The sequence below is a fragment of the Nyctereutes procyonoides genome, unplaced genomic scaffold (genome assembly GCF_905146905.1).
Source record: "Nyctereutes procyonoides isolate TBG_1078 unplaced genomic scaffold, NYPRO_anot_genome, whole genome shotgun sequence".
Classification (NCBI taxonomy): domain Eukaryota; kingdom Metazoa; phylum Chordata; class Mammalia; order Carnivora; family Canidae; genus Nyctereutes; species Nyctereutes procyonoides.
The window spans coordinates 27385940-27398730 of NW_026575139.1; the positions used below are offsets into that span (position 1 = coordinate 27385940).

At 43.0% G+C, this 12791-nt stretch overlaps 1 protein-coding gene across 12 annotated transcripts in view; it reads right to left on the bottom strand.

Moving 5' to 3' along the window:
* The window catches only part of SIPA1L1 (signal induced proliferation associated 1 like 1), a 372275-nt gene that overhangs the window by 61254 nt on the left and 298230 nt on the right, over positions 1-12791 (bottom strand). For all 12 annotated transcript variants that reach the window (XM_055303823.1, XM_055303832.1, XM_055303835.1 and 9 more), the window contains one exon: positions 5729-5998. In XM_055303823.1, the coding sequence (XP_055159798.1) occupies positions 5729-5998 (270 nt within the window). The remainder of the gene's footprint in view (positions 1-5728; positions 5999-12791) is intronic.

Sequence of the window (12791 nt, forward strand, 5' to 3'; positions counted from 1 at the left end):
ATAACCAGTCCTAAAAAGAAATATTTTATGATTCTACTTACGTAAGTAGTCAAATTCATAGAGATGTAAAGTAGAATGGCGGTGACCAGGGGCGGGGAGGGTACGGGAAGGGGCTGTTTCATGGGGACGGTTTCTGTTCAGCTAGGTGAGAGGTTCTGGAGATGGATGGTGGGGTGACTGTACACAGTGCCACAGAACCCCTCACTTAAAAACTGTTAAAGTGGGAAGTTTTAGGTTATGTATATTATACCATAATAAATTAAAAAAAATAAAATAAAAAAGGATTTATTTTCTCCTGAAGTGATTTACTTCGGTTCCTACTTCTTTTAGTTCTTTTGCTTATTGGTTTAATTACTAAATAAGGTTTTAAAAAACTGATGGTGGGCCTATGACAATGCCAGAATTTATAGCTGATCCTTGGGGATACAATGATAAATAAGACAGGCTAGAGTTGGAAAAACTGACAAATAAGATTAAAATGAAATATACAGTTGACCCTTGAACAATGTGAGTTTGAGGGGTACTAACCGCCCCCCCGATACCCACAGGTGAAAATACATGTATAACTCTCAATTCTCCCCAAACTTTACTAATAAGCTCCTGTCAACCTGGAGCCTTACTGATAGCATAAGCAGTGGATTAACACATATGATACATATTGTATATATTATATACTATATTCTTACAATAAAGTAAGCGGATAGAGAGTTTTAAGAGAAGATACATTTTGTAGTACTGTACTGTGTTTACCGAAAAAAAACCCCGCATGTAAGTGGACCCGCACAGTCCCAACCTGTGTTGTTCAAGGGTCAACTATAACAAATTCTGTGGAGGACCAGTTGTTAGCTGCGGAAACAAGGAATGGACGGGCAGACCGAGTAGGGCCACGCGCATAAGGCATCGAGGAGAGAAAACCTGGCAAGAGACCCTCACGGGGCTGGACCTGGGGTGGCAGGTGGAAAGCGGCCCCCCCGGGGAGGTGGGCTCGTGCAGAGGGCGGCGGTGAGGGGCGCCTCCACTGTCACCAGCCTGCCCCCGCGCTACGCAGCAGAGGTGGTGGAGAGCTGCCGTGCCCGAAAAATCCTAGCGTGACCCGACAGCCCCCACGGCCATGACAGGGAGGAGGCTTGAAAACCAGGAACTCCAAGAAGTCTGGGACTCCTCCCTAGATGGGTGTGGGATGGGGAGGAGGGTGGAGAGGAAGTTGCTTATGCATCCTGGCGCTGCCCTGGATACTCGGGGAGCCGGCCCTTCGCCGTGGGGGGTGACACGGGAGAAAGGAGAGGGGACAGAGGAGCAGTCCACTCGGGCTGGTGAGGAGGAGACACTCGCGTGACTTTCGGGGGCAAACTCGGAGCGGTGTCAGGCAAATGGATATGGAAAGTACAAAGGAGGTCAAGGCAGATATGCACCGTTACGGAACTGCACACGGGTGACGGCTGACGTTGCTGAGATAAACGAGCCCCCCCAAGACACTGCATGGTATCGGATTAAAAGAAAAAGTGATAAGGGAGCCACAGAGAACACAAAATTGAGGGGGTGGTGTCGAGGAGACAGGTGCAAAGAGCTGACCAAAAAGCACCAGGAGTAAAGTTTCAGAGGACAGGGAAAAGAGTCCTGAAGGAGGGAGCGGCAAATGGGGTCAGATGCACCGAAGCCATCACATCCAGTGGCTTTAGCTGTAACCGGAGCGATTCCAGTGAAGCTCTAAAGTTCTAGGATTTAAGGGTCCTCAAGTCATGCTAAAAAACTATGATCCAGGTGGAGAGCATCTGGAATGTGCAAGCCCTGAAACTTCTAACCACAGCTGACTTCCTTAATAGAGGAGGAGGAGGAGGGATTAAGTGGCTGCTTGCTTTACGCCAAAGCAGAAAATGACAGTGAAGATTGGTATGGGACTGCTGAAATCTTAGAGATCATCTCCTTATAAACTAAACAGACATATGACTGTCATGCTCTCTGCCAGGCTGCACATGCAGCCAGCCTTAACCTCCTGTGGGGAGGTGCTCCCCCAGCTGCTAGGAGCTATAAGCAGCAGGGAAGCGGGGATAGTGGCATCCAGGTAAGACTTAAAAGTACCAATGGTGGTTAAGATCCAACAGCAAATATCTGCATAAAGGCTGGTGATGCTTCAACTTAAAAAAAAAAAGAGAGAGAGAAAGGAAAATTTCTTACGCTAAGATGCCTGTTTGGCAAAGCCCCTGAAATAGCTAAACTTTTCTGAGCATGTTAACACAGATCAGGGCTTCATGGCTGATCCCACACTATGTTTAAACATAGTCATGTGGGGGCACCTGGGTGGCTCAGTCGGTTAAGTGTTTGCCTTCAGCCCAGGTTATGATCCTGGGGTCCTGGGACCGAGCCCTGGGTCAGGCTTCCTGCTCAGTGGGGAGTCTGTTTCTCCCTCTCCCTCTGTCCCGACCCCCAACCCCCACTTGTATGCTCTCTCTAATAAATATATAAAAATTTAAGAAAACCCTACACTGTGATGTGATAAGTTCAATGCACAACAGATATTTTAATTCCATTCCTACCCTTACACTGGAGATAAATTTGAGGCTAAAATAGTGATTGTGTCTTATTACCTATTTTTGTTGAATAAATATTTATGCTGTTCATAAATACTACTCCCCATAAATACTGTAAAATTCTGTACTCAAAAGGCCACCTGGAGAGCATAATGCTCACATATGTAAGCCAAAGAGAATTAGACTTTAGTCTATTTAGATAGCAAATGAATCCTCTGTTTTTACCGCATCAGTTTCTCTAAACAATGTATCCAGAACACAATTCAGTGAAATAATTCTTCTTAGAAACTTCAAACACCAACACATTTTGGTATGTTATATAAATCATGCCCTTCGTATTAAAGAAAAAAGGAAAATCTGTTCCACAAGTTTTTTTTTTTTTAATTCTTTCTAATGACCTTTAAGTCTGGGATCTTGCATAAAAATACAAGAAAAACTATGCTTCTACAAGCAGTAAACTGGTGGTGTTATCTACAGTGAACCGTGGTGGAAGCAGCCAGGGTGAATGAATCAGGCAGATTTGTGTAGCAATCTAGGCAGGGCACACTTGAGAGAGCTGCTGGCTTCAACTTAAATACAGCTGGTTTCTCTATAGTTAAATACAACTTGCCTAACGTGGGGGAGGAAAATAAATGGAATGAAACTTATGTAAAAGGCATAAAGGCAGTACTTTAATCCAGGATTAGGCTCATGCCCTTATTGGTAAAGTAAGATTTAAGGTGTAGCAGATCCTGCCATTTATTTTGACCATTTGCGATTCATCTGAAAGGAGTCACACTTTATAGACTCCACAGGTACATATGCAAATGGCACCCAGGGCAGGACTGGTAGGAAGGGGAAGGCCGAATGGGCGAAGAGAGCCTGGCAGCCAGGGGCCTCTCTTAGGTGTTCTGTTCTCAGTAACACCATGAAGGGGATGCTTTCCAGTTATATTTTATGATATTTCACAGAGAAAATTATACTCCCGGGTAAATATCTGAATCTGAGGATTCATGGAGGACTCAGAAGTATTCCTGATGAATGGCATGAGTCTATTTTGTATCTAAATATCCTCGAAACAGTAACAAAACAAAATTTCTCAAGTATTACCTTCTATTTGTGACTCCAAGTTAAAACTTAAAAAGAAATATGTAATGTATTCCTAAAAGTGAGCAATGATGGGATAGGAAATTGAATGCTTAAGTTTTCACAGAAGAAGAATATCCAATTACCACATATTTCAAAAGGAAGATGAGCCAAATAACCCACATACTATAGTTCTATATCTAGAACTGAGATTTTATAAGCCACCTAAGCCTCCACCATAAGAGCTGAAGTATTACTCCAGTGTCCTAAAGAATACCTGAAACTCAGTCTTAGAGGGAACTGAGGTTAAATTTCTCCGAAAACCACTATTAGCCTCGCTCTGCCACTTTCATTGTAAAGCTCCAACAGTCCTAGGGCTGCTCCTATGGTCTTATAGGGGGAGCACTCAAATTCCTTCTCCCCAGGGGTGGGGGACTGGGTGGTGGTGAAGATGGAATGGCAGACACAAGTCACGTATCTCCAGAAATCACCTCTCGAACTCAAAGAGCTCCATCTGGAAATAATGGAGCTGATGTATTCTCTAGCACTAAAAAGCTGCTTGCATTATAAGATGATAGTTAACTACAAAAAAATATTTCCACTTTTGAAGTCAGGATGTCCAGCAATAGGCTTTAGTTATTTTTTTTTCAGGCTTTAGTTTCTGTTGCAGAAATTAAATTCAACACAGAATCAAAATATATCCTGTTCTTTTATTATACGGAATACTGTATAGAGAAAACAACACAAAACAATTTAACTTGTAAAAGTCTGATGACCGTCTCAGAAGAGAAAGAAAATAGCACTAAAAAGGTCCTTGTCTAAACAAGGATTTCCTAGGGTTCATCTTTCCAAATGTGGGCCAAATCATGAATTCCAGTTCATACACACACCTCGGGGAAAGCCAAGTTTGGAATGTGGAGAACAAAGAGTTTATTCAGAGATCTCTTGGATGTTTTTCCTCCTCAAAAATGATGAAAACAAGAGGAGTCCAGATGGGAAAGCAGCCACTTGGGGAGAGCAGTCTTTTATTGAGATAAAATAAGAAAGCTCTGTAAGTAGATCTCCAGGATTAAGCGAGGAAGTTTAGAAAGACAACTCGTTTTTTTGATGTTGTTGCCCATAAATTATTTCTATCTGATATCCTAATATTTATGAGCTAGTTAAGTGACGATGTCTTATGCAACAGTTCAAAAGTTAAACTAAGGTAAGAGACATCAGTGTAGTTTTTAAAACCCAGCTTTCTGCTCCCAATCTGAACCAGTCAAAGACTTATTTGAGCATAGCTGGGGCCCACTTTCTTTGGTGCCCCGTTTCCTGTTGTTCACTTGAACTAGACTCACATTTTGGTCTGAGATGTGATCAAGATAAGCAGAAGTGCTGAGGAAAGGGCGGTGAACAGAAAGAAGTTGGCTTCTAGTGGGCGACTATCAGCTTATTGAATTAAACTGTATCCTTCATTAGCATAGGTAATTTACAGTGTCATTATTTAAATTTTTTAATAATCTTTATTAAGAAAGTGACACAAATACAATAAAAAAAACCTGCATTCTTTTGCTACTATTGTATCACTTCTCCCCAAAAGACGAAGACTGTCAAAGATGATAATATGGTCAATGTCCCCTCAATGAGTCTGCCAAGTTCTAACCCACGTAATCATTAAGTGTGCCGTGATGGTTTCTGTTGCTATCACACAGAAATGAAAGCACAAAGCACAAATACCACCAACTTAGAGGTGAATGCTTTGCTGGAATGTGTCCTCATGCATCCTTATGGCTTTAGAATGCTACCATGCTTTGAAAGCCACTAGGGCATGCACCTGTTTCTGTTTCAATTCCTGATTTCTTTTTTTTATTCCTTTTTCTTTTTTTTGGGGGGGGGGGGAGGCAGGAAGAGAGAGAGAGAATCTTAAGCAGGCTCCATACCCACTGTGGAACTGACATGGGGCTCAATCTTACAACCCTGAGATTGTGACTTGAGCTGAAATCAAGAATTAGATGCTTAACTGAGCCACCCAGGCACCTCACAATTCCTGATTTCTAGGAAAATATGGGACAATGTAAAGCTAGTGCTTGTGGGTCTGGTGCTCTTTAAATCTGGGGCCGAGATTCAGAGCAAACCTTTAAAGGCACACTCACCGCCTCTCCAGCGGGCGTCCGTCACTGGAGATGCTTCGAGGGATGTTGGCGGCTCTTTCTGGAGGAGGCATCTTCCCGTCTCCTTTCCCAGCATTCAGCCTCGAGGTCATGGGACTCTGCACCTGCGAGGGGACTTGAGGCGAATGAGGCCCCTTGTTGGCATTCCTCTGCCATTTGTTATTATTTCGGAAGGGAAACTTGAATTCGTATGATACCCCTTCATTCATCTTGTATTCCATCACTGGCATGCGGTAGGTTTCAGAGCAACTCCTATCAGGGGCACAGAAAGAAGAAAAATTAATATTGCTTTTTCTTGTGGGTGGAACCACACTGTTTCTCATTAACAGTTAAAATGGATCAAACACATCATCCTTTGTTCCAAACTGTCTTTTAATCATTGGGCCCTGTAATTACTGTCCTTTCAAAAACCAGAACCCCAGGAAGTACTATACTGGTATATTTTCTCTTGCTCAGTCTCAACTAAAGCATCTGAGATATGGAGTCTTGAAAAAGCAGTGAGATTCACGGTCATCCTGGTGGGTGGGGGGGACAGATAAGGGCAGAGTCAGTACTGAGGCCTGAGGAGGGTGGGCCACAGGCCAGCAGAACCCTAACACTGGGCCTCGGAGGAAGCAGGCAGTCAGCTTTACACATCCTTCATTTAGTGTCATGACTGGGGACCTAAAAAGGTATTGAATTTGTTTGGAATCTTAACAGTCAAAAAATTAAGTGGTGATAAATTCTGAAATCCAAATTGAGAGCCAAATTTAGCTCAGGAGGAGAAAACAAAAAGCCAATTACAGAAATTCTGCAATTATCATATCACCAGGGAACAAAGCATAATCTGAAATCAGACCCCCCCTCCCCCCACCAGCAAACAGCTCCCATAGCTGGGCTGACCCCACGTAGCAGCCTGAGTGAAACTGACACCCCAAATGTCCTCTGTGGCTTTACCCCCCTTTCTTGGTGCTACTGTCCCAACCCCCAAACCTTAAGATATGTGGAACTCACTCTCCACTTCCTTTACCCAAACAACCAAGGCTCAGTCTATTATAAACTTGACTGATGGACAAATTACTGAGAAAAACCTATGCCCAATAAAGCATTAACTCAAACTGTGTACTTGGTTTTCATTACTAAGCAAAAAAATGACTTTTTTGCTTAAAGGAATTTCAAAGACTGAGCAGCGGGTGGGGGGACTGGTAAAGGAAGGGTTAAAAGTGATTCTAAAACACTTTTAGAGAGGAAGGAGAGTCCACACAGTACTGTCCATAGAGACAGTGCAAGCTAGCAGCCACATGAAAAAAGTAAAAGGGAACGGGTGAAATTAATATTTTACTTAACCTACTATATCTAAGACACTACTGTTTGAACATGTAATCAATAAATCAATATAAAAAATTAGCGATTAGGTGATGTACACTCATCTAAATTTGGTGTGTCTTTTACATGTATAGCACTTCTCACTAGCCACATGACAATGACCCCTTAGCCACAGGTGACTTGTGGCTCCTGACTGCACACACAGTACAGGTCCAAAGCTTGGGTCTTGATTTGGGAAATGGGCTTGTGTTGGTGGGAGAATAAGCACAGTGGAAGGCACCAGTGTGTTAGGTAGGACTCCTGGCATTTCTAACGTGTACGCTGCAACGTGCCCTCTCCCACACTTCCACGAGAGACATGGGTTTTCAGAAGGGCTGCTTCTGAGGCACGTGTATTTGCTGGGATCCTTGCCTGCTCAGTCTCAGCCTCAGTATCCAACAGGCACCTTTTTTAGAGTTTTCTTACCATTCCTGATTCCCTAAAAGCCTAAATTAACCTTAATCTGATTCTCTGCCCAAGGCTCCACTGTACCCCTTAGAAGCTTTAATGACAGTGGCTTTCAAACATTTGGGACCATGAGCCTAGTAAGAGATACATATTACACTGTGATGCAGCCCAGCCACAAATACACACACACACACACACACACACACACACACACACACACCCTTTTATTCTACTATATTCTCTGTTAGTCCATTTCATTAAAGAAACACACTGAATGCAGCTTCCAAAATGAATTTCATGATCCATTTAGGAGTTACAACCTGCAGTGTGCAAAACACTGCTTTATGGCACATCTGACATGACTTCTGGCAGATAATGACTTCTTATGTAATAAACCTTTCCTCTGATAGGAAGGAATGTCACCTCAAGCTTTGACATAATTTTTAGTTTTGATTCTGATAGTTCCGACAAAAAAGCTGCAATACTTTTTTGGTTCTTAATAGAGATATTACTGTAGTATGGCTTGAAGTCTTCCATTTCTGACCAAATATGGCATATTATACAGTCAGTTGTGCTCTGGGTCTATAAATATAATGCAAGAATGCTGCAGCGTGCAAAAGGGGCAATAATAAAAACTTGCAAAAATCCATGGGAAAATTTCCTTCCACCTCAAAATCAGGACTAGCTCTTGCTTCGCTTCAGCAGTGGTCTGTTTTAACTTGTAAATTAAATGAATCATATCATTTCTACAGCATTTATACACATACACACAACACACACACACACCCCTTCTTTCTGTTGGGTGCTAGCAACCAGCACATATTCAGAACATTATTTTCATCTATTTTGGGCACTTTTTTTTTTTTTAAAGGTTTTATTTCTTTATTCATGAGAGAGAGAGAGAGAGAGAGGCAGAGACACAGGCAGAGGGAGAAGCAGGCTCCATGCAAGGAGCCCGACACAGGACTTGATCCCAGTACTCCAGGATCATGCCTGGGCCGAAGGCAGATGCTAAACTGCTGAGCCACCCAGGGATCCCCAAGGGCAAAAACTTTTCAAAAATGTCCCAACAGGTCATGTTTTCTCTTCACCACATCCACAACTCCCTCCCTGCCCGCCCCCCCGACAGATTCTCCCATTGGCTTTAACTCCATGGTACCCGTACATGCACCTTTACAGGCACAGGCTGCTTCATGTCCATACTGCATCACGGCAGATGGTAATAAGTAACTAATGATAATATAAACAAATCTAATGTATTATGTAACAGACAAGCTGCTTTCATCTCTGGGGCCTTAGCTTCTTTGGGAAATGAAAGATTTGGAATTGGTAATCACTGAAGTCTCTTCTAGTTCAAAAAACTCTTTGAAATAGTCTTTTAAGCTACATAACATTTCATGGTAAAATCGGTTAGAAGACTCCAGTAGCCAAAAATTTTGTCTTTTCTTAATCTGTATTTCATTTCCACCACCTCTAACGTGGGGCTAGAAACCTCCTGCACAGTCGATGATAACGGGATGCATTATGATAAGGGAGAGCAACAGGGAGAGAAGACTCATTCACAGAAAAGAAAAACAGCAGATCCACAATGCTAAACCTTGGCCAACTCGCCATGTCTAACTGCCATCCACGATGGGACAGACCACTTGCTAGCTTCCCATCACTTACTATCTCTGAAAATATAAGAATGATATGTGGAATCAAGAAGTCAGTTGTACACTGAAGAACAAAGATAAAAGCCGGCTTTTAGTGACACACATGAAAATTCATAGAAGGATTTTTATTATGTCATTCAAGTAGGTGTGATGTTGAACAGCAGTGAACGCTGACAAGGGGCCAGACGCTAATCTGGCGGCGCCGCAGCAGGTCTAGAGTAGGCACTATCATTATCCCCACTCTCTTAGATGTGAGGGAATGGAGGCCTGGAGAGAGTAATCCACCAGAGACTGTAAGGCCAGGAAGTGGCAGAGCCAGGATCTGAACTCCCAGAATTAATCTATGTGGAAATTAGAATATTTAAATCTAACAATCTCATTTTAATCCCTAACTGAAGAATACATCTACTCCAAATCCCCAGACTTCTCCACTTCAAGGGACCACTCATTTCACTCAGGGCACAGTCTGCAACAAAATGGAAAACTTAACAATCTTTAGAGAGTGATGGGCAACAGCAATTACAATTTCAGTATTTCAGGCCTACAAGACACATGGCACTATGCTGAAACCCGGCTGGTTGAAAAGCTACTCCTCCTCCCTACTCTTTTTCTCGGTCTTTTTATTCTTTCTTTCTCCTTTGGTTTCTGATTACCCATTACTCTCAACCTTTCAACACTAAGAATACAGATAGAAAAACCATCGTACAGCATACCCACAGATCGTCTCAACAATGGACTCTTGAATCAGTAGTCCGATGTCTGAGGACAGCTAGGTCCCTCAGGTCATGTGATTCGGGTTTGGAAAAAATACTTAACCTCTTTGCACCAAAGCTCTTTGCCTGAAAAATGAGAGATCTGAACCAGATGATCTCTCACAGCCTTTCCTGCTCCAAAGCAGTATGCTTTTGCATTTTGAATACTTGCTTTAAAATGAAGACAAAACTCTGTGATCCGTCCTACTTAAAAAGTGATTTGGTCCTTTTATGTAACTTGTTTGTTTTTAGCTCTTCCTCTTGAATGGTCCTTGATTGCTTTCTTCAAAAGCTGTAGGCTAGTGGCCCTCTACAGAATAAAGGTCCACCACTCCTGTGCAACACCACTCAGAACATCATGATTTCATGTGGGTGAAATCTCTAGCAGGCTGTTTTTCACCTTGCCAAGAGAATGGCTGCTGAGGATTCAGAGATCACAGGCACCAACAGACAACCACAGGTCACGGGCTCCAGCACTCCAGAGTCAGGATCGGGTGGGTGGGGGTGAGGGGCCCCTCCTGATGTCAGACATTTCATCCCCTGGGAAACTTTCTGGTAGAGGCGTGAGGAAACACTGAATCCCTTCTGCAGGACTGCTTGCAGCAAGTTATCGTCTTCACTGGTCCCACTTGATGGGTAGGCAGTGATGGAACCTCTCCAAACCCTCTTCTCATTGTTTTAGTGGAAATGGAAGACTTTTTTTTTTTTTAATGCCCAATACACAGTAGGGGTTCAGGAACTTTACTTTACTTCCCCTGTTCTTGCTTCTCTTAAAAACAGCTTTAGTATGAATACAATTCATAGAGGATCTGCTTATGTCCTAGAAATATGGAAAGAGTCCTATTTTATTTTTGTATTACTGAAGCCCCACTTTGCTGTTAAACTGTTTTCAGTAAAACAAAAAGCCTCCCTTTTCAAAACTGTGGACTCTCCCATGTGAACACACATGGGTGTTTGTAGCTACATAGGGTCAGCACGCCAGGCACGTGTGACCCATCAGGATCCTGGCCACCTGGAGCAGCAGGCGGCTGAGGGGCCGTGGGACAGGGGACCCAGAAGATGCCTATTCCCCTCGCTGGAGCTGCAGTAACAGCTGACAAAGAGAGTGACTAGTCAAAGAACAGAGTAATCAGTTGCTAGGAAAACAGCAGTGGGAGTGTGAAGTGTGGAGGAGAGAAAAGTGACAGAAGAGCATTATCTTATTTTGTTGAAAATTACAGCAAGGTGTTAATACTTCAACTGTTCCTTTGAAGTTGTTTCTAAAGGAGTGAAGGGGAAAGCAGGGCTTCCAGTCCCCCTAAGGCATCCATGGCACCATTTCACACCTGCCCAGAAGGTGTAACTGGCTTTTCGGAGGGAAACCGTGGAAGCCGTAGTGTGAAAGGCACATGGTGTGCTTCTCAGGCATGGGGCTGTACAGTGCACTGATCCTTCATCCCAATCTCCCATTCTACACCCTAAAGAGGGCAGGTTCCTAACACCTTCCTGTCCTGTCACTACCAGCTCTACTGGCCAGGAAATTGGCAATCAGTGTCTCAGCAGCACTGCTAGAAGATGAAACAAATATAGCTCATTCATTCAGGGATGTGCAGGGGCCAGCCTGTCTTGGCTTGCAAAGAGCCGACCGTGGGCATCTATCCCAACTCTGAGTACAGCGGTGTCATGCTGGTAGCAAGAAGTCGACCACAGAAGCAGTATTTACATCTTGGGAATCATCAAATGCTACAAATCTAGGTTCTTTTCTTCAATAGAAAGCCAACATACAGCAGATCTCTGCTTATGCTACATAAATTAAAAAAAATATATAATATATATATATATATATATATATATATATATATATATATAAAGAAGGATTTGTGCCCCAAGCATACAAAGACGTAGTTAAGAGCTTGGATTCTAAGTGAGATCTAAATTTGCCAGGTAAGCTTGACAAGTTCACGACTAAGCTGAGTCTTGGTTTCCTTAAAATACAAATAATATTAACACACCTCATAAGGTTGTTATAAGGATTAAATGTCCAAATCCATGTAAAAGTGTCTTTTCTAGGACCTGGCAAATTAAATTCTCAGCAAATGTTAGTTGTTTTTACCAACACAACACAGCATACTTATCTGGCTTAGTATATTGCTATGGATAAACTACCTCCTACTACAGATCTATCTATCCAGGGCCAGGCCTCCCAACCCATCTTTCCAGGAACAACCACACACAATTCAGTGTTGGTAATGTTGCCCATCCATTCATCACAAACACTCATGGGCACCTATTCCTTCTCTCCCCACCCGATACAAGCTGGGGAGCCTAGAAGACAGGGGAAAGGCTTCTGAGCAGACTACATGGCACTACACTATCCACAGACTCACTCAGACCTTTAGTCCTTAGACCAGTGTCTTTATTCTGTACTGTGTGTAATTAAGGTTGACAAGTTACAAAGCTTGGTTATCTTCTCCAGTTTAGAGCTGCCTATTTAGAAGCAATCAAGTAGATGATGGAAGGAGAGGTCAAGGGACAGAAGATGAGCGCAGAGCAGCTGGGGAGTGTCATAAGGACCTAACCACCTATATGACCCACCTCCAGAGTCATTCCTGAATCCCAGTTCAGCAGAATGCCTAAACATTAATGGTAATGCACTTGAGGAAACCAGAAAACACCTGGTTAACTAAGGCAGGATATGTGTGTTTAAGCTATTAGACAAAGGGAGTCCACAATATTCTGACAGAGGCACCTCATCTCTGGGCTGTCTAGGCAGTCAGCAATGTTCAGAAACACTACCTCAAGCGCAATCTGGTCTGCAACAGGTGGTCTGATGAACTGAAGTACATGTAGATTGTCATTGCTGCTTACTTTTTAAAGGACACAAATAACCCACTCTAACTATTTACA